The 20,926-nt window shown below is 31.7% G+C and overlaps 3 protein-coding genes across 3 annotated transcripts; all 3 read left to right on the top strand.

The window, feature by feature from the left end:
* The first annotated feature begins 8,390 nt into the window (after nt 1-8,390).
* LOC108905852 lies at nt 8,391-14,712 on the top strand. Its single transcript, XM_018708888.1, has 5 exons — nt 8,391-8,599; nt 8,920-9,036; nt 9,683-9,779; nt 13,473-13,614; nt 14,411-14,712. Exons 2-5 carry the CDS (start codon nt 8,932-8,934, stop codon nt 14,619-14,621), a joined length of 555 nt encoding a protein of 184 aa, XP_018564404.1. The 5' UTR covers nt 8,391-8,599; nt 8,920-8,931; the 3' UTR covers nt 14,622-14,712.
* A 407-nt stretch (nt 14,713-15,119) lies between these two features.
* On the top strand, nt 15,120-16,492 carry LOC108905851 (pleckstrin homology domain-containing family A member 8). The gene is made up of 5 exons (XM_018708887.2): nt 15,120-15,422; nt 15,485-15,540; nt 15,633-15,751; nt 15,808-15,958; nt 16,187-16,492. Exons 1-5 carry the CDS (start codon nt 15,281-15,283, stop codon nt 16,367-16,369), a joined length of 651 nt encoding a protein of 216 aa, XP_018564403.1. The 5' UTR covers nt 15,120-15,280; the 3' UTR covers nt 16,370-16,492.
* A 1,241-nt stretch (nt 16,493-17,733) lies between these two features.
* On the top strand, nt 17,734-18,749 carry LOC108905841 (acylphosphatase-2). Its single transcript, XM_018708874.1, has 3 exons — nt 17,734-17,945; nt 18,059-18,185; nt 18,554-18,749. Exons 1-3 carry the CDS (start codon nt 17,888-17,890, stop codon nt 18,666-18,668), a joined length of 300 nt encoding a protein of 99 aa, XP_018564390.1. The 5' UTR covers nt 17,734-17,887; the 3' UTR covers nt 18,669-18,749.
* The last annotated feature ends 2,177 nt before the right edge of the window (nt 18,750-20,926 follow it).

The following is a 20,926-nucleotide window of genomic DNA, read 5'->3' as shown; positions in this document are numbered from 1 at the left end:
ATATCAGTCGCTATCTTGTACCGTTTTTGAGAAAATCGAATTTAATTAACAATATACATGTATTGTATCAAAAATGCGATATTAACATTTTTGCAAAACTCTTGGAAATTGAGATGACTGTCAACAAGTGCATATAATTAGCAGTTAAATATTTGTCATAAATCATTTTGACACCATTTGTTGATTCAATATCATGGAGGATTTTAGCTATGAAGAATTTGCAGATATTCATCTAATGTACGAACCTGCAGAATGTAATGCTTCTGAAGCTGTTCGGATTTACGGCAACCGCTTTCCAAATAGAATTTGCATATTTGAAGTGACGAAAACCCCAATGCTATTATTCAGACAAAGCACTAACAAAAATGTATCATTAATGTATGGATGGGAATAATTGGAAACTACTTACAATTAGTGGGACCACATATCATTGATGACGCTTTAAATCGGGATAAATACCTATATTTACTACAAGAATACCTTAACCCTTTATTGGAAGACGTCCCTTTAAATATTTGAAATAACATGTGGCTTACGCCCGATGGTGCACCACACACCACATTTCCGGATCGAGGTAGTTCTTTTCCGTGGCTGCCCCGGTCTCCCGATCTTAATCCCCTGGATTTTTTTCTTTGGAGCCATCTTAAAAGTCTTTAATTTATAAAACCGCATAATTACATACTCCGACATCATTAGAAATGATCACCACATGTTATTTCGAGTACAGCAATTTCAGAAAATGCATTGAAGTTCAAGGTGCGCATATTAAACATCTTTTACTTAACAGTTCTCTTTTTTCTTTTAATTCTATAGAAGATTTTTACAAAAATGTTAATATCACATTTTTGATACAATAAATGTATGTTGTTAATAAAATTCGATTTTCTCAAAAACGGTACAAGATATCGACTGATATACGGTATACCTTTTTCTTAACAAAGTGAAAGAGGAATCGAACTATGAAAGAAAAAGTTTAAATTTGGAAATGAACATGAAGCATACTTTAATTATCCATTGCTGTCATGGTAACGACTTGGAAGTTGTAATTGGAATTTGTTTTTCAAACTTCTTTCATTGAAGGCGAATAACTCCACAACGAAGCCCGATAGGAAAAATTTTTTTATGAAGTACTACAACTATTTTGACCTCCCCTGTACACCGCTTCATTTTTGACATGACCTTTCCGGACACCCTACATACCTCAGCAAGTTCATTGTAGTAACCTCCAGAACTCAGATGTGGTTATCACGAGAAGTGAATGTGTTTTAGTGTTTTGGGATTTTTATTTTGGCGTGCACGTAGATGACAGTCAGGCGTGTTACGCAGGTGGTACGATAACTTCAATGAATTTAAAACAGGTACAACAAAGTTTTTTTGAAGTAAAAGGTAGTGGCTCATTTATTGAAAATAAAAGTTTAAATACAACACATTTTGAATAAAAATGTATATTTTTACACAGTTCTACTGATTTAAATCATTTCTTCATGGCTTACATTTACAGGGTGTGAAAGAGACTAAAGGAAAATCGTTAATCTACAATGAACACTGAAAACTGGAAAAAACATTCCTATTTCAGGTTCAGGTAATTATTCAAAAATGTTAGATTCGACTCTTGTCTTGTTTTTGAGGATAATGAAAACATAAACAATTTTCTATTTATTAATTCTTCACATTTTAAGAGTAGCTTCCCTTAGGTAAAAATAAACTGACTTAGATCAAGTTTTATCATGCTAGAATTTTGCTTCTTTAAAAAATTGTCAGCTTTCAAACACAAAAAATAGTAAGTATTTCATTGTAATTTGTTGTGCAAGGTTATGGAATAGCCAAATATGACTTAAGACATAGACGTCGCTAAAAACGATTAAATACTCTTGTTTTTTTTTGAACTGCTATCGTATTTAATGTAAAAAATCTCGTTAAAATGCATCTTCTTCATAAAATGATAAACAGACATCAGTTACATGCGGCCGGAATATTTGGTTGTACAGGGTGGGCAAATAAGCGAGGTAAGCGGCTGTATCTCAGAAACTAGTGATCGTAGAGAGCTACGGTAAAAAATTTTATAGGTAAAGTGGGCAAGGGAAAATGCTGGAAATTATTTTCAAGTTTCCAAGATGGCCGCCAGTGGGCGTTTCCACCATCTTGAATTACATAAAGTTACGTTTCTCGCGATTTTCCCCAATGAATGTAACAAAAAAGTATTTGCGTTTTAATGTTAACTTAAAGTCGAACATTTTTTGTAAAAACAATTTTTCTCTATCTTTCGAAATAAAGTGGTGGGGGGTATTTGAATGTTGTTTTAAATAAATGCCTGTAACTTCGAAACGGCTTAATGGATTTGGATAAATTTGGTATCATTGAAAAGAGCATTTCTTGGGCTTTTAGGTTTCTCGTAATCATGACAGTTGCGACCTACACGGCCGCCGATAGAGGGCGTTATTCGATATTATAACCAAAATATTGGATTTTCTCAAAAAATTTAAATGCGATGATATGACTTTTTTTAGACTAGAAAATAGACAAATGACCAACCAATAAGCCTGCGCAAACCGCATCTTAATATCTTTTTCCTAACTCAAATTATTTAAAAAAATACTAAACCAGGAAAATTCATATATCCCCATTTAAAAATGCATCGGTTGCTTTCGATAAGAAGGCAAGTAGTAGGCCATGGACACGACAATCGCCTAACAAAAATATTGCCAAGTAACGTCAAACTTTTGTCACACGCAGCCTAATATTGTTGATTGCGTATAATTTGAGTACTTTTTAATCAAAATGCCTCTCACAAATAATGAAGCCGTTGACATGATTGCGATTTATTTCGAGTGTTTTCAAAATGCAGCTATAGCTGCAAGACAGTACGCGGCACGGTATCCAGATCGCCGTCATTACGGGAGAAGAATGTTTCCGCGCTTGGTACAGCGATTACGCGATACTGGAAGTTTTCGTCGTCCTAAACGTCGCAGGCGTCGCAATGGAAGGACCGAAGAAAACATTATCAATGTCTTGGCTTACATAGAATTTGATAGACATGTAGGAACTAGAACATTGTCTCTAGACTTGGGAATAGCACGAACAACTGTTAGAAATATTTTGAAAGATTATAGGTAAATAATTTTATCTTATTCCAAGTATCTTAGCACATACTCTCAAATACACAATTCAGTGTTATTCTGATTATATTATTTTTACGCATATGTTGTTTTTTACTTTTAGATTACATCCTTACCACATAGTTTTGCACCAGGCGCTAAATGAACAAGATTTCGATAATAGATTAAATTATTGTCAATGGATGCTAGGCATGCTTGAGGAAAACAGAAATTTCTTAACGGAAATTCTCTGGACCGACGAGGCTACCTTTAGTAGTGATGGTAGAGTAAACCGTCATAATATGCATTATTGGTCCGCTGAAAATCCGCATTGGTTAAGAGAAGTGCAGCACCAGGGACGCTGGAGCCTAAATGTGTGGTGCGGTATCATTGGGGACAGAATTATTGGACCTTATTTTTTTGATCAAGCTTTAACTGGTAACCGCTTCTTAGAGTTTTTGATCAACGACTTGCCAATTTTGTTGGAAGATGTGCCACTCGAAACTAGGAGAACTATGTTTCTGCAATTAGATGGTTGTCCGGCACATTATTCAATTAATGTCCGAAACCATATTAACGGGACCTTTCGAGAACGCTGGATAGGAAGGGGAAGCCTATTTCCTTGGCCGGCAAGATCTCCGGACTTGACATGTCTTGATTTTTACTTGTGGGGACGCTTAAAAGACATTGTTTTTCAAACTCCACCAACAACACGAATGGATATGGAAAACAGAATTCGAAACTCAATTCGTCAACTATCAGCGGTAGAAATCGAGGCTGCGGTTCTGTCGACTCAAGAAAGACTGGAACAATGTGTGGAATATGACGGAAGGCAATTTGAACACAGAAGGCATTAATCTTTTTTCAAAATCGGTCCTTTTCAGGACCACAACTTTATTTAAAAGGAAAATCGCTTATAAATACGAAAACGTGCGACTTAAAATCACAGCACTAAATAAACTGACATTTCTTGTGAATATTTTAGAGAGGAGTTTGTCTTTTATTTCCATGGCCTACTACTTGCCTTCTTATCGAAAGCAACCGATGCATTTTTAAATGGGGATATATGAATTTTCCTGGTTTAGTATTTTTTTTAATAATTTGAGTTAGGAAAAAGATATTAAGATGCGGTTTGCGCAGGCTTATTGGTTGGTCATTTGTCTATTTTCTAGTCTAAAAAAAGTCATATCATCGCATTTAAATTTTTTGAGAAAATCCAATATTTTGGTTATAATATCGAATAACGCCCTCTATCGGCGGCCGTGTAGGTCGCAACTGTCATGATTACGAGAAACCTAAAAGCCCAAGAAATGCTCTTTTCAATGATACCAAATTTATCCAAATCCATTAAGCCGTTTCGAAGTTACAGGCATTTATTTCAAACAACATTCAAATACCCCCCACCACTTTATTTCGAAAGATAGAGAAAAATTGTTTTTACAAAAAATGTTCGACTTTAAGTTAACATTAAAACGCAAATACTTTTTTGTTACATTCATTGGGGAAAATCGTGAGAAACGTAACTTTATGTAATTCAATATGGTGGAAACGCCCACTGGCGGCCATCTAGGAAACTTGAAAATAATTTCCAGCATTTTCCCTTGCCCACTTTACCTATAAATTTTTTTACCGTAGCTCTCTACGATCACTAGTTTCTGAGATACAGCCGCTTACCTCGCTTATTTGCCCACCCTGTACACAATTAAAACTACACTGCAAATTTAAATATTTTTTACGATTTCGACAAACTCTATTAAGAATGGACTGATCGAATTTAGGAAATACTCGGTGGCCTCAAAAGTTTGGGAGTTTTAGTAAATATATCTCCTGCTAACGGTGTGCTTGAAGACTGGTTTACCTACAAGAGGATCCTCTTTACCTGCAAGAGAAGCAGGGGTAAGGAGAAAGCTTTATTGTGGCCGAAAAAGCTAACTCTTATTTCAAAAAACTACCACAGAGACGCGTTTGTAGGGAATGCGTATAGAACGCTATTGAAAGAAGCTGACAAACTAGAAGATTCAGAAATATATGAAAAGGTAGGTACTTTCAAAATGATACCCTTTGTCAATGCTTATAAAGCTATGAATAAATTAGTTGATTGTTGTTTTATTACTGGAAAAGTTGGACTCTCACCTGATGCTTACATAAACGAATTAGATAAGGCTTTGAAAAGTATCGATAAACTTTCTGAAAGATTCACATAATTCTTAATCACATAAAAGAAAATTTAAAATTACATAGAAAAAAAATAATGGATTAGGGTATTGGTCGTATTAGTCAGAGCAAAGCGGGGAATCCATACATCGTGATTTTTTGAAATTCTGGGCACGTTACAAGGTATCAAGTATACATCACGTATCATATTCATCACAGCTGTTAAAAGCAGTAATAGAATTGTCTTCGCTAGACTTATAATTCTAAATTATCATTACTATGCTAATCTATGTTCCTAAATATGTATGATTAAACAGTACTTATTGTAATTATCTATGTATAATATAGCGCACAGTTGATATGTAAAAATTTAAGAATGCGCATAACTCGCGAAAGGGAACAGCTAAGATTTTGAATTCAACCGATTTTTGATGTCTAAACGATATAGAAACTTCTGCGTTAGCAGATTTTGGATCCATTTTACAATTAGTCAAACTTTTTAAGCCTTCAAGCACACCGTGTGCTCTCTCCACCAGCTCAAGTTTTATTAACATCAAATCTTTTGAAAAATTTGTAATATTTTTGAAAAATTCCTGTATATCGCAAACTAAGGCGTTTAGGACTTTTCTAAAAATCGCCTCATTTATTATCAAAAAGTTAGCAGCCCCTATTTTTTTTTAATCAGGCGCCTAAATTCAAAACCCGACAAGTCACATAAATTCTCAATTTGACTTTTATACACCATTGCTATCGTCTTCAAGGTGCCTACACATATTGATGCCTCTTTTGTACAAACTCCGACATCTAACATAGTAAATTCCGCCTTAAAAATTAGGCTTAAATGCAAAAACCGACACGTCCATATAGATTTTGTTTACAGAAACCGACATGTCCATGTCAACCAATAAGAAGCCTAGGCATTGGTCACATGTTTTCCCCATTATATGACATGCTGTTTTGTTTTCATTTAAAATGATACCTGAAATTATAAGTCCAGAGCAGTATATGCAAATTTTAGAAAAATGGGGGACTGTCTACAAACTTGGAGTAGATGTACCAATACTGGACTGAAGAACGGAAATTCATAGGGTCATGAAGCAACCCGCTCAATGGCATTTCAAATTTCAGATGTCTAAGCGAATAATGACAAAGACACAAAATAATAGCATTTTAGTAAGGGGTGAAATTTTTTATAAGAATGACACTGGGATCGATCAAACTTTATTAAAAAAGGGAAAGAAATTAAGGATCACTCCAAGTATAAGTAGCTGATATTGGCGTATCTATTAAAAGAGACAACCAAACCAGCATAAGTAAATTACTTTTTGTAATAGATTGGCAAGATGAGGAAAGCCTTTAATTTTTCAAAAATGCTTTTGAAAGATCCACACCAGTGGAAAATACCCGCCTAATTGTATCGCAAATTTCAGCAGGAGCTGAAAAGGATTCTCAAAACCCCGAAAATTTTTGTTTAGAAGAAAATTTAAATTTTAATGTTTAATGTGTTACTTTTTCTTTAATAAATAACGTTCAGTGTATTTTTACTATTTTTTTTAACTTTTCAGAACTAGAATTTTAGTTCAAAACACGACATGTCACTAAAGTTAACATGCAAATCTCGACATGTCCAAAATTGGACCTCAAATAATTATTAAATGGGTGGTCATGGATTTTTTTAAAACATATTCTTGGTTTGTAACATATCTACTGAAACTAATGCCATGATTCGTTTATTTATAACGGAAACGATAAAAACTAGATCAGTTTTTTGTCATGTCTCTAAAATTTATTTCAATGGACTTGTCGGGTTTTGAATTTAGGCGCCTGAAATATAAGCACGAAAAAATAATGTTTTTCGTCATTTGTTTACAGCAAATTCTGGCACAATCAGAATCGCAAAAAAAATATTTCTAGGTGGGATGGCTAGCTAAATTTATACAGGGTGTCCGCAAATTTCACCGACGACGTTTGATTGCATATTCACGACGATAAATAAAAATAAAACTAATTTAATTAATAACTCCATAACCCTTTCACCGATCGCGTTAAAATTTGGCACATTTATTTGGACTATTATGGCGTATTATTTCTTAAAACTTTAGTCAAATCGATATACTGGGTGATAGTTTTCTCCGGTTAGCTCTCCTTTTTAACGGTTAAAACTTTTGCAGTGGTCGTATTTTTTTAAAACGGGCAGCTACATTGAAAAGGTCGTTTTATTTAGAAGAAATATTGTCCCTTCAGAAAATCGTGTGCAGAAAGCCATTCTTGAGAAAAATAACATTATTTGCAGGTCAGTGCGTTTCGGTTTGCGTAGCACTGTCACGGGTTTAAACCTTTGAGTTCAGTAGGCCATCAAAACAAAATGTTGATTGCTGTGGCTATCAGGTAATGTCATTACTGTCGTGTTTCCTTAGGATTCTCATCACTCCATACATGCAAATTATGAAGTGTCTGCAATGTATCAATATAACTAAATGTATGTAAAACTAATGTTCACAAAACTTTAAAAAAGCAAATTCTTCGGTCATTTCATCCCAACGCGCGTATACAGTTTTGCCGCTGGCTCAGAAGATAATAATTTGCTTAAAAAATTGTTTTGTACCGACGAATCTTGTTTTACAAGGAACGGAGTTGTAAATTTTCATAATTTACATGTGTGAAGTGATGAGAATCCTAAAGAAACACGACAATATTGACATTACCCGATAGCCACAGCAATCAACATCTTGTTTTCAACGCCTACTGATCTCAAAGTTATAAATCCGTGACACTGCCACGCAAACCGAAACGCACAGACCTGCTGTAAATAATGCCATTTTTCTCAAGAATGGCTTTCTGTAGGCGATTTTCTCAAGAGACAAATTTTCTTTAAATAAAACGACCTTTTCGTGAGCAGACGAGCTATTGATTGAGTCAGAGGTTCCAAAAATGTTTCTTCGTATATAATAGTGTTTGTCAATAGGTATTAAAAATATTAATATTTTACTTTTTCGATATCTTCAAAGACAATGAAGTTACAGTCGATTCTAACATTTTCACGTGTCCAAAATTCTTAAAAATCTATATAAAAAATACACCTCATTACTTACCGAACTACCACGGTAGATCCGAAGTCAATAAGCAGAACTGACCAGGCATGTGAATGTAACCGCAGAGCGAATTAAAACGTGTTCTGATCCACTTGGATGAATAGTTTCTGCCGTAGCTGGCAAGAGTGGCAAGTTCAACGTTACTATCTATCACGAAATAACTAAACACCTCCCAGTCATTATCTTTCTTTATTAATGCAGTCCGGATTTGATAATATTAGGAAAGGACAAGAAACAAAACTGGTTGTAATTGACCTGGTGAGTACGTAAGTTTGTAAGTCAAAGTATGAATCTATTTATTTGTACATCTATCAAATACTTATTCATAAATAATTATTATAAATTATAAGTCAGGGATTTCCCTGACAGTTCAAGATCATTGTTAAAATGTTTACTGGCGTATCGTTTGATTAAAAGTCAGAAATACATGTATGAAATTATTGTTGATTTGTAGAATATTTCCGGAGAATTCTATTAGAAAAGATTAATATATTCTGTAGTGCGTGTATTCTTTTCTATTTTGAATAAATAACCTTACGACGTTTAAACAACAACAAAAGAGTCATTTTTTATTTTAGCTTTGATATAAAATGGGGAGGTATCTTTTGGTACTACCAGCCATTTTGGCAGTAACTTATTGTCAAATAGAATTTCCTGAGCTACCTACCCAAAGACTGGACAGTGAACATACAGAAGTAAGTATTAAAACTGTATAAAATTCATTGAAGTACAATCTCTTGCTTAAAATAGGAAATACAACACACCATCTACAGTCCGTACAATATTTGTTAATTAACATGGAATCCAAGAAAATCATCGGAACTACTACAAGTTACCGCGGCATAGGCGTGCCTTGAAAATTTTCACTGTTTTTCTACCTTGGGTATCGAATGCGGCTAATTCCAAAAAAGTGACGCAAGGGCCTTCTATCTCAACAAATATCGTACGGACAATTAATAACTTGTTACGGAAAATAGTGAATTGGTACACTTATCGGTTAGGCACATTAGATATAGTTATTAGGGCCTACTAAAAATTGAGAAAATCTTTAATAACTTCCCCAAATGGCAACTATTTTAATATTTCACTTCCACAATTTCACCAAACTCATATTATGTGAAATTAAATGCTAAAAAGGATTATTCTTCAGAGTTTGTAATATATAGTACGTTTATTTTTATATAAAGAAATTGTTTCAATTTAAATGTATAAAAAGTTAGAAAATAACTTAAACCACACATTTGTCAGGGGTCCGAAAATTTCTTTCGACAGCTCTGTTCACACTTAATAGAAAAATTACTTATGTTTAGCTGCTTTTGAATTATTATTATTTTTTTTAAGAAAAGAGTACCGCTATATGCCCCGGAAAAATGTCCAGAGAATCAACTATTATATCCAGGAGATCAGGATCACGACTGGATTTGTGATTGTGGTTTAGGTAAGTACTGAATTTTCGTTTATATTTTAACGTCTATATTGACGCTTTAGTACGAAAACATGCTAACTCAAATTTTAGTTGGAAAACATGCTAACTCAGATCTTTAAGTAAAAACATACTACCTCAGTGTGACTAGAAATATATAATATATTTTTAAAAAAGTAAGGAATGTTTATGTTCAGGTACACTGTTTATTTTATTTTTTTTATTCAACATATTTTAATTAATTTTGTTAAGTGACTGTTATAAACGACAAAATTGTTAATTTAAAAATATGATAATATGCAGTATGCTGCAACACGTACATTACTCGACGTTTTTTGAAATAACAAATTATAAAAAAAATAGTGTATACCTTAATATATAAAAATGTTTGATATTACTAAAAATTATTCGATTTTTATTCATACAAGTTTGCTTTGATATAAAAATTAATAGCGCACTCTTACCTGATTTATAGTCACTACTCTTACTTTTGTTAATAATAATAACCAGAATATAAATATAATGTATAAAGTTGAATGATATGTATACATATATCGATGCGACGACGACGGGTGCATATAATTTGCACGTGCACATTTCCGCGGTTCCCCATGCACAATGTTTATCATCAGCAGATCATAAAGTACCGGTAATAAAAGTGTCGTATACCTGCATTTCATTTCCAAAGTCTGCAAGGACGCGGCTACCTTGTTTTTATTGAGGTGCAGTAAGAACGATTCGGACCCGGAGTTTGGGGCCTACTGGTCCACTATATAATTCTTTTTATTGCAGTCTCCTTAGTCTGCATTAGGCATACAAAATTATTTTCAGAATAAATTGTGCATCCCAGATATGATGAAAAAGAAAAATAAGTGTATCAAGAGTAGCAACTATAAATCAGATAAGAGTACGCTATTAATTTTGATATTAAAGCAAACTTGTATGAAAAAAATTGAATAAGTTTTAGTAATAACAAACATTTTTATATATAAAGGTATACACTATTTTTTTTATAATTTGTTATTTCAAAAAATATCGAGTATGTTGCAGCATATTATTCTATTTTTTTAATTAACAATTTTGTCTTTTATAACAGTAACTTAACAAAATTAATTGAAAAATGTTGAATAAAAAAAATAAAATAAACAATGTACCTGAACATAGACATTCCTTACTTTTTTAAAAATATATTATATAAGTTTATTTTAAATGCACGGTTTCAATCATTCAATGTGCCAACTTAAATTTCTAGTCACACTGAGATAGCATGTTTTTACCTAAAAATCTGAGTTAGCATGTTTTCCAAGCTTAATTTGAGATAGCATGTTTTCCAACTGAAATTTGAGATAGCATGTTTTCCAACTGAAATCTGAGATAGCATGTTTTCGTACTAAAGCGTCGATATAGAGAAATTATTAGAAAAATCAGAAAAAATATATACAAATAAAGTATTATAATAAATTGCAATCAAGTTGCCTATCCTAATTTTGGGCTTTTTAAAATAATCAAATGAATCTCAAAAGGTGTAGAAACAAAGACTTTTAAATGGAATATGTATATTTCATGTTTCGATGGATCGCTTTCTTAGGATTACAGTGAATCGCAGTTTGACAGGTCAATGGCTACAAGAATGTACTGTAATATGTTAGAAAGAAATGTTAGGTATCATATGTTGTTAAGGGATCGAGTTTTTACAGAGGATGTAACTTTGAAAGGGCCGAGGCTATCTTTGATCTTTAGAAATACATGTCATAAATTTATTTTCTCAAAATCAGCCGTGAAATTGAATTTTTTTTTAAACTTTTTTCGTAATTTTCTCACCCCGCCCCTGGACAGACTAGTGTAACTCAACCGCGCGAGATAATAGCGAACGCATACCCGAGCGTTCTACTGTTCTATTCTCAAGTCTTTCTTGATTAGCACACATGCTTTTCATAATATCACACATAATTTTAACAATAAAGACATATAAACACTGCAGACTAAAATAAATGTAATAAAATTCGGCCATTCTTTTTCACTGTTTTTTTTTATCTTGAGCCCTGTTGTTTACATAAAGTAGGTCAATGTCATAGGTCATTTTATTGAGAATGACAAACACACAGTGCTTCAAAAAAAGTGAATTATTAAAAATTTAAAATATATCGGATTGATAAATGCTTTTAGGTATTTATTTTTTACATGCATATTTTATAAAACGGTAAAAACTATTATTTTAAAACAAACCATTTTTACTTACAGTAGGGAAATAGCCTTAGGTGAAATTCTATATCAAATTCTGTAGAAATTGTTATATAAAATAAAAATACTTATTTTTCGCAATAATATATGTTAACTTAAGTACCTACTTACGGACAGAGGTAGAGATAAGAGATCATTCCCCTGTGACGAAGGTAGAACTTGATAAAATTACGATTTTCATTAAGTCTGTATCAGACAATGCAATTTTGTTGCAGGGATTTGGTTGCCGCGATTGAATCCATGAAATTTTTCTTATCAGACTATGCTGTATGCAATTCTGTCCCGGCAACTGAATTGCATGAATTAGAACATGCTCTATTCCGTGCAACAAAATTGCAGGGATTCTAGTTACTTTTATGAAGATTTGTTTATTACCAACCTAGCTGTTGTTGGCTGTTGATCATGGTTGTTGTTAGTAACACCGTTGAAGCCACTATTAAAGCTATACAGGAATTTACTTTTAAATTTTCATCCACTGCAATGTTTTGCTTGAATAAAAAATAATTGTTTACAAGATACATACAAGAAATTTTACATGTTAAACAATGCATAGTTGGTAACACTACTGCAAACTAAACAAATTGCAGCAATTCTGTCCCATTGTGAGATAATAAACATGCAATTTTATCCTCGCAACAAAATCCCCGCAATTTTGTCGCTGCAACTAAATTGCATTGCCTGATACAGGCTTTAATTATATAGTTGCCTTACACTGCAGTATAGATAGCAGTGCCAAAAAACTATCATAAATCTACAATATACTGGATTTAATAGCAATTAAATACCAAATGCAAATATCTCACTCTTACAAATAGTAAGCTGAAGTTATATTACTAATATAGGGCCCATCCACATACTAATAGTAGTTAATATTTAATAAATCATACAACAAATACTAAGTTTTTATCACTCAAGTTTTGAAGTGTTCGGCGTTTTGTTCGTACTGACAAAACAATATGGTGACAAACTTATACAAAAGCAAACTGATTTTACAAAATTATTTTCCATTGTAGTTTTGCTCTCTGCCACTCCGTTGGTTTCATATACATAGTTGGTTAAAAAGGTGACAAACGGCAACACTGATATGCGCTCACATAAAATCGGCGTTATTAAAATCATTGCAGACATTGTTAACTGTTAATTTTTGTTATAAATTAACGAATATTTTAAAAATTATTGTTGCAATATGAACATATTGTCCTCGATATTATCGTAACGACAATTTTAAGTAGATTTTAATGGTGTAAAAATATATAGGGTATTCGACTAAAAAAAGTTGAGAAAACACTAAAAACGTTTGTATCTATTTTTTTCCAACTTCTATAACAACCTCATACAAAAATCTCAAAATATAAATAAATGGAAATCACTACATTTACAAATGGCTAGTAATAAATATAAGTTATTGTAATTTCTCGCATTGTGCACCTTTCAACAAATTTTATCAATTAGTTTTTGTTCTTGTAGGTTACATCTATTACCCAGCAAAAGACGGATGTTTTGCAGCTTACAGACAAGGACCATGCGACAAGGGAAAACACTTGATAATAAAGAGGGGAGAAGTTGTGCCTGCCTGCGCTGTAAATCCCTGCGAGGACGGATTTGCGTTGTGAGTAGAATCGGAAAATTTTTAAAAAATACCTTCATAATGGGGTACCACTATTTCACATATTACCATAAAATGAAATGATTTGACAAAAAATTTGACTTGATTTTCGTATGAAATCAATATTTAACTGGGAATCAAAAAAAAATATTAAAGTGAGTCGAATTTGGCGGACTATCGTGAGTACTACACACTATGTTTTAATCGCGCCACCTGTTAACATGACGTTCAACTAAAATCTCATAGCACTGTCTTCTTATTTTTCATGTTAGAATGAATCCGTATTATTTTTAAGAAACAGCAAAAATAACGTTCTTTTGTTGTTTATAAAAGTTCATACTCTTTGTTAAAATTCTGTATCCTACGTCATAAATTACGTCAAATTATTATTTTACAAGTTCCATTTCTAAATTTCGTTTTAACTAATTTTTAAATTTTATTTATTTTTCCAACTTCAGCATGTAATGTTAATAGTAGTATACTCGACAGTTTTTGAATTATTTCCTTATTTTTATGTTCACGGAATAGTGTAACATGTAACCCCACTAATTTTCTGTCAGAAATCAGTTTTAGAACGAACCAGTCTTTAAAGAGATAGAGGGGAGTTGCTTAATTATGTAATAACATATATTCAGTATAGTACGTCTCAAAGTTGATAACAGTGGCACGCGATTCAAACACAAATGCATTAAATAAACAGATTTTGTGCCGTTTCCATAAAATTTAATTGAATATTATTCGGTAATAAATCACCATACATGTTGAATGAAAAATATGTTACATATGTTCAAATTTTCAGGTATGAGGGCAAATGCTACGAGTTGGGCAAACCGAATGGTCCCTGTGCACCGGTAAAACAGGGTGGTGGAATTTTCGACGTCAACGCAACGACCCTGCGAGTGGAATGCTTAAAAGGCACCGACCGACTATCTCTATTCAGCATACCGAATCAATGCAACCCGGGAAGCAAACGAGACAGAAATGGAAACTGCCGTGTTGTTTATAAATAGACAATGAAATTTTGGATAAAAACGTCAAATATAATTTTGAAGCGCTTACAATTTTTTATTTATTTTAATAAAACTAAGAAAATGACAATTATACCGACTTTTATTTTCACTTAAAAATATTTAACAGGCGAACTAATATAAAATCGTTATTTTATTCAACTTTATTAAACAAAAATAAAAAATTTAATAAACAATAAAATTCAGATAAAATAGTCAAAGAATAATAATGATATAATTAAAAAAAACTCACCAGTACCTGATAAGAAGATCTCGTTAACCTGACAGGAATTTTCCTTCAATCTAAAATAAATTAAATTGAGGTTTTTTAAATAAATACAATTTCTTATTCTAATCGAGTCAAAAGTTCAACTTCTTTGAAAGTATTGACAATTTTGAAATAAATTCAAATTTCTTGATTCCATTAAACTACGCCTATGTGTGCACGCCGCCACTGCCCAGATTAGGGGATTTATTAATCTAACATAATTTATAATGTAAACAAGCGATAATTAAAACGGCAATAATTATATAGCGACTAGTATCAACAGATATAATTCAGTGAGAATAATATTCAATAATTCAGTGAGCGCACAACCACGTACAAATTTGGCAAAGACAAACATTAGAAAACTGTCAGTTCAAAAGAAAATTTTAGAAAAATGTCAGTGGCAAATGGAGCTATCCCGCAGGAAGAAACGAAAACGATTTTTTCCATCTTACCTGCACAGTTTCCAAGTGTCGATGGTAAAATTAAAACCAAAGAATTTTTGGACGCGGCTTCAGGAGCGGTCACCTTAGTAGGTAAAAAAAATCAACAAAAACATAACCTTACTTTATTCCGTATTTAAAATGGACTGTTTTAGACCGATTTGGAAAAGTTTTCTCGCCAGTTACTTATGATATGAATGGTAACATAAGAGTACGTAAATTTTTTTTATAAATTTTTATATAATTCTGTTATAAATCCATACTCATACCAAGCAAATCAAGATTGTTGTTAATATTTTTCAGAAATTGAGCCAAAAATATGAGGAGGATACTGAGAATAATGAATACCTAGAGGACATGATTCTAAAAGAGCAACAGGGTGGGCAAGGCTTAGCTACAGATGCTCTAATGTGGCTTAGAAGGTGAACTTATAAGATATATATTTTTACATCGTAATATATTAAAAATAATATTTTAGGGCTTTGCATTTCCTATCGTCTTTCTTTCAACGTATTGTAGACGATACAAATAGTGAACGTTGCTCACCGGATTTAACCGGATTTTTAAAGACTGCTTACAGTGAGACTTTAGAAGAATATCATGGATGGCTAGGAACACAGTTGTTCAATGTAAGCTAAAATTTTTTACCATAAAGGTACTGATCCCTAAACTGATGATCAAAATATATTCAAAACTTCTTTCCAATTAATCTAAACCACATTTTACTAATATATTTTTTTAATTACCTTGAAACCTTTAAAATAGCTTTTAGCTAATATACGAATATTAAGTATAATTTCCTAAACCGTTTTCTCACATTGAATGTATTATCAATTAAAAAAAAACAAATATTACAGGTTCTTTCCCGATTTACCCCAAACAGAAGGCATCTGATTTACACTTTAGCCTTAGACAGGCACAACAGAGATTCTAACGTCATCAACGACATGCAAAACTATAATCAGAAAATGATAGCTTGTGTAAGATACCTTACACATTTCTATAAAACCAATAACTTGGAATCATATGCTGCTGTGTAGATTAATCTAATCGCACCAAAAAAATTTTAGAGTTTTGAAATAAACACTTCATCATTGAATTTTTGTTCTGTTGATTGTTAAATTATTTTTTGATAATATATTTAATTGTATGATTTGTTTTTATTCATATGTTTATTTAATTAAGGCACATGGAAAGTGGGGAATTAAATTAATAAGAAATATAATTTATTTAACACAATACATAAAGTAGTTAGCTTTCACAATTATTTATGTAGATAAGGTTTTATAAATAATTGTAAACTGAAATGTACAGTTGTTCCTAAAGCCTCGATCTAATTTGATTATGATACATATAACCTGGTTTTGGTGATCAGGGAGTTTTAAATTAGTCTCTATATAATTCAGACTTTAATCCAATTGGTGAAATATGTATTTTCTTTTATTTGATATTTTTTTTAAATGACTGCTAAAATATGAAATTGTGAAAGATACGTAAGCATATAAAAGTATTATCTCATCTAATAAAAATGATAAAAGTAGGTATATTAAGAAAATATGAGGGAGAGATATTGTCTGAAATTATTTATTTGTGGCATTATCTTGGAAATTTTGGTAACTCAAATTAATTTAAAAATATGTCAGTTATATGTAATAATTAAATAAAAAAAAATCTTCCATCCGTATTATTACATGCTATTTTATAATGTTTAAATATTGAGGTGTTTATTGATCGTTTTATCAGCAAATATTTATATTTTTATAGTTTACTTCCTGTTTGATATCTTGTTTACCAATTTAATTTACAATCCTTAAATGTCTTGAACAAAAATTACTATTGGGTATTTGCTGATGGAATTTTTTTAATGATGATTAAGACCTCTTCTATTATTTAAAAAAATATTTACTACAAGAAGTTTTTTATTTAAAATGTTTGTCATTTACATCTCATTTAAAACCACCAAAATCAGTGAAAGATGTATTCAAATTTAACAAATTAACCAGTAACTTCTTACCCTGCCTCTAATAATGCCTATAGTTCTTCAATTAGTGCAAATTGTACTTAAGGCACAGTTGTAGTACAAGCTTTGTACTTAGGTAATATTAACAATATGAGGTGCTTTTAGATGAATGTTTTTATATATTGTATTTTTTGATTGAATAAAATGTCTCCTTTTTTTAATTTTTTTTTCTTCCTGTAAATAATTACCAAAATACAAACGAAGGGTTATTATCACTAAAATAACAATTGATAATTTTTATAGAAATGGAAAGGATTGCCATATTTTGCCCTTGTGACGTTAAATTGTAAATATACTAAGAATCAATGCAACCAAAATAGTAGCTATGTTTATCTGCAGAGTATACAAATGAGTTACACGTTACACAACCACCAATTTGTTTTTTGTGGCTAAAAATACACCTTAATTGCAACTAAAACACTCAGTCTTCAATTAGACTGCGAATAGAATTGCTTGATTGATGTGAAGTGATTGATTGCTTTTGGTTTATTTTTATTTCAAATATCCTATTAACACCAACCACATCACCTTAAAAGACATGAGTATCGGGGAACCCTTGGTGTCTGTGGAATTTGAAGTGTTTGGGAAAGTTCAAGGTAAGATTTTATAACAAAGTTTATTTATTACAAACAAATAAACAAAAACAGACAAATATAAAATGTGTATATGTATGCAGTTAAGTAGTTTAATAAATGAATTATCTTTATAGGGGTTTACTTTACAAAATACTGCAAAGAAATGTCTGAGGGACTGAATATAAATGGGTGGGTAAAAAATACGAAGAAAGGAACGATACAGGGAAAATTGCAGGGCCAGAGATCAAATATAGAACAAATGTAAGTACCTCAAGAGAATATATATGTTTCTAATATTCATAGATTATGTCTATGTTTCCTTATGTACACCCATTTTGTCTGTGTCAGCTTAATGAACAAACTTACAAAATATCTATTAAAATCTACCAAAATTGTGTTCGATCAACAATAAGTTTCGATTACTGTATGTATCTTATATTTTTCCTACATATGTCTTTGTTATTTTTATTTTCCTTTTGGTGATATTGAGTTAATAGACTAATATAAAGACCAATATCAAATGTGTGCTGAATAAATGCCAGCTCTGAACTGTTTGTAATTAATGTTTCATGGGTAGTTTATAAATAAAATAACCAGAACAATTAATACATTGTTTTGTTTGTTTTCAGGGTTGTATGGCTATCTAACACAGGATCACCTGGATGCCAGATCGATCACTGTGAACTCACAAACTGGCAGAATTTAGCTAAACCCGATTATAAAGGATTTCAAATTAGGTTCTAAAGTTTCATGTTTAGGCCGTTTCTGCCGTCTTATTTAACCTTCTTATTTATTACTTCAATCTAGGATTATACTTAGTAAATCATATATATATATTTTTATATATTGTATATTAAATTTGTTGAATAAAGTTTGAGATTGTTTAAATAAATAGTATTTTCAAGAACTTATTGAAGAATTTAAAATGGATTTACAATTAAAAAAAAAGAAATTGTTTTAAGTAATTTCCATAGAAATTAATGAATTTCAATGAAAATGTGCAAATTTATCTTATTACTAAAATAAACTTGCACTAACTAGAGGTATCTTCCTTTTCTTCAGATGTGTCTATCCATACATACAGGCTGTTACAAATTCGCTTTTCACTAAAGGGATGTCGGAAACGGTAAGAGATACAAACTAGCTGAAATGGGAGAAAAGTTGTGTAATCAGGGGAACAACATTATGCCTCTAAAAAATCAAGGCTAACATGATTAGTTTCAAAATATTTGAAAAAAAACGAAATTTTGGAAATCCGTTTTTTTTTCAGGTTAGCCTTGTTTGAGGTGATATTGAAAAAAGAAGAACACTTTCTCATGGCCACTTTTTGCCCTGTCTCGAATGGCATAATCAATTTTTATATTATGTAACGTTTCGTCTCTCCAGAATCATCATCAACTTTATTTTTTTAAATACAACCCTGGAAATTTTATTACATTTTTTGCAAGTTCATGACCCTATACTGTATAAATACTGTACCGCCCGAACCAGATTTAGACGTTTTGTCTCGAAAAATTCATCTTCAGTGTATTCGCTTCAAATTTATCTAAATTTTTTATTTATATTTCTTTGTTTATTGAATTTATCGTACACTGTAAGTGTCGTTAGGCCCTGTGAAATCCATCTAGTTATTTAAACTATTACCACCACGCGTTACAGTAAAAGATTTATTATTATTAACTATTACCAACACTTGGTGATACATAACTGAATTAGTTGTTGCGTCGAAATTAAAACATTACGATTTAATTTTATTATGACAAATTAATTCTTAAAAATGCACATGAAGAACAAAACGCCAACTGAATATTATTCTTTAAAAAATTTTGGTAAATGTTCAAAAACTTTTTCGTTTTGGCAAAGGTTGAAAATGAAAATCAGTGTAATGTTATCGGAATGTGTTATATCTGTAACCGCAACTGTGAAAGAGCATGTATTTGTATGAATATCCTGAAAAAAATAGACCGGGATTTGTTTGAATTTAGAGCACTGGAGAAGCTTAGAAATAACTATGGGCAAGATGAGTTTCAGGATTATAGGCGTCATTATTTCAAGTGTAAAAATTGTTTTATTTGGTGAAAACGCCTGCATGACATAGTTTGGGGAAATATTGGAGTTGTAAGCAATGGATTATTTGACCAATATTGTTGCATTCATTTTTTACAAGGCTCTGTAAAATCACAATACTAAGAAAAACCATAATTTCATCTGAGGTAATGGGAATCCATTTTTGAGGCGAATTGTTTTGAGGTTTTCCACATAAATAATTGTCACCAAATCTATTTGTTTCAGTCACTATTATTTCAATAATATCCATGGTAAATACTGCTTCAAGAAACTGTACAAATTGCCATCTGGATCGGAAGTAAAATTACTTCCTGGATTCCCAGAAAGGGAAAAGAGGGTGGTGGAAATGTATTGGCATCAATTTCGCACCATTTATGAGCATTATGAGTCCATCATCAACAGATTCTTCAGAATCAGAAGATTCTGATTCTACATCGGAATCGGAGGAAAAATTGTCTATCTTGTCACTGATACTGCTTGCCATGATTAGACTGTACTAAACGCGAAATACGCTAAACAGCCACTCGACATGCGAAAACACGTGTAATGACTTTAAGAAATAAAAATGGTGGTGGGGGTACTTGGTAACGCAGTGGTACGAGTTTTCTCGGGACACTATAAATTAGACCAAATCATATCCAAAATATTAAGGGCAAAACAATAAATGTTTGTATTTATGTGTTATCTCGGGATGCCAAAAAAAATCGCAGATTGAAAACCGAGTAAACTCGGGATAAAGTGTCAAGTGGTTAACGCAAAATTTTTCATCTTTTTACGATTTTACTTTTGAATTTCCATATGATGTTCCCTAGCTTTTAGTATAAGTACAGTAACTTTAAATTAGGGTTAGTTTTTTAGGGTGCATGTTCCCCTGAATGTGAATCTGAAATTCTTTTTTTTTATCAAATAGTCAAGTTATAATTAGTTTTTTAAAA

Source organism: Anoplophora glabripennis, unplaced genomic scaffold (genome assembly GCF_000390285.2).
Source record: "Anoplophora glabripennis isolate ALB-LARVAE unplaced genomic scaffold, Agla_2.0 scaffold95, whole genome shotgun sequence".
NCBI lineage: Eukaryota > Metazoa > Arthropoda > Insecta > Coleoptera > Cerambycidae > Anoplophora > Anoplophora glabripennis.
This window is presented reverse-complemented; position numbering and strand designations above follow the sequence as displayed.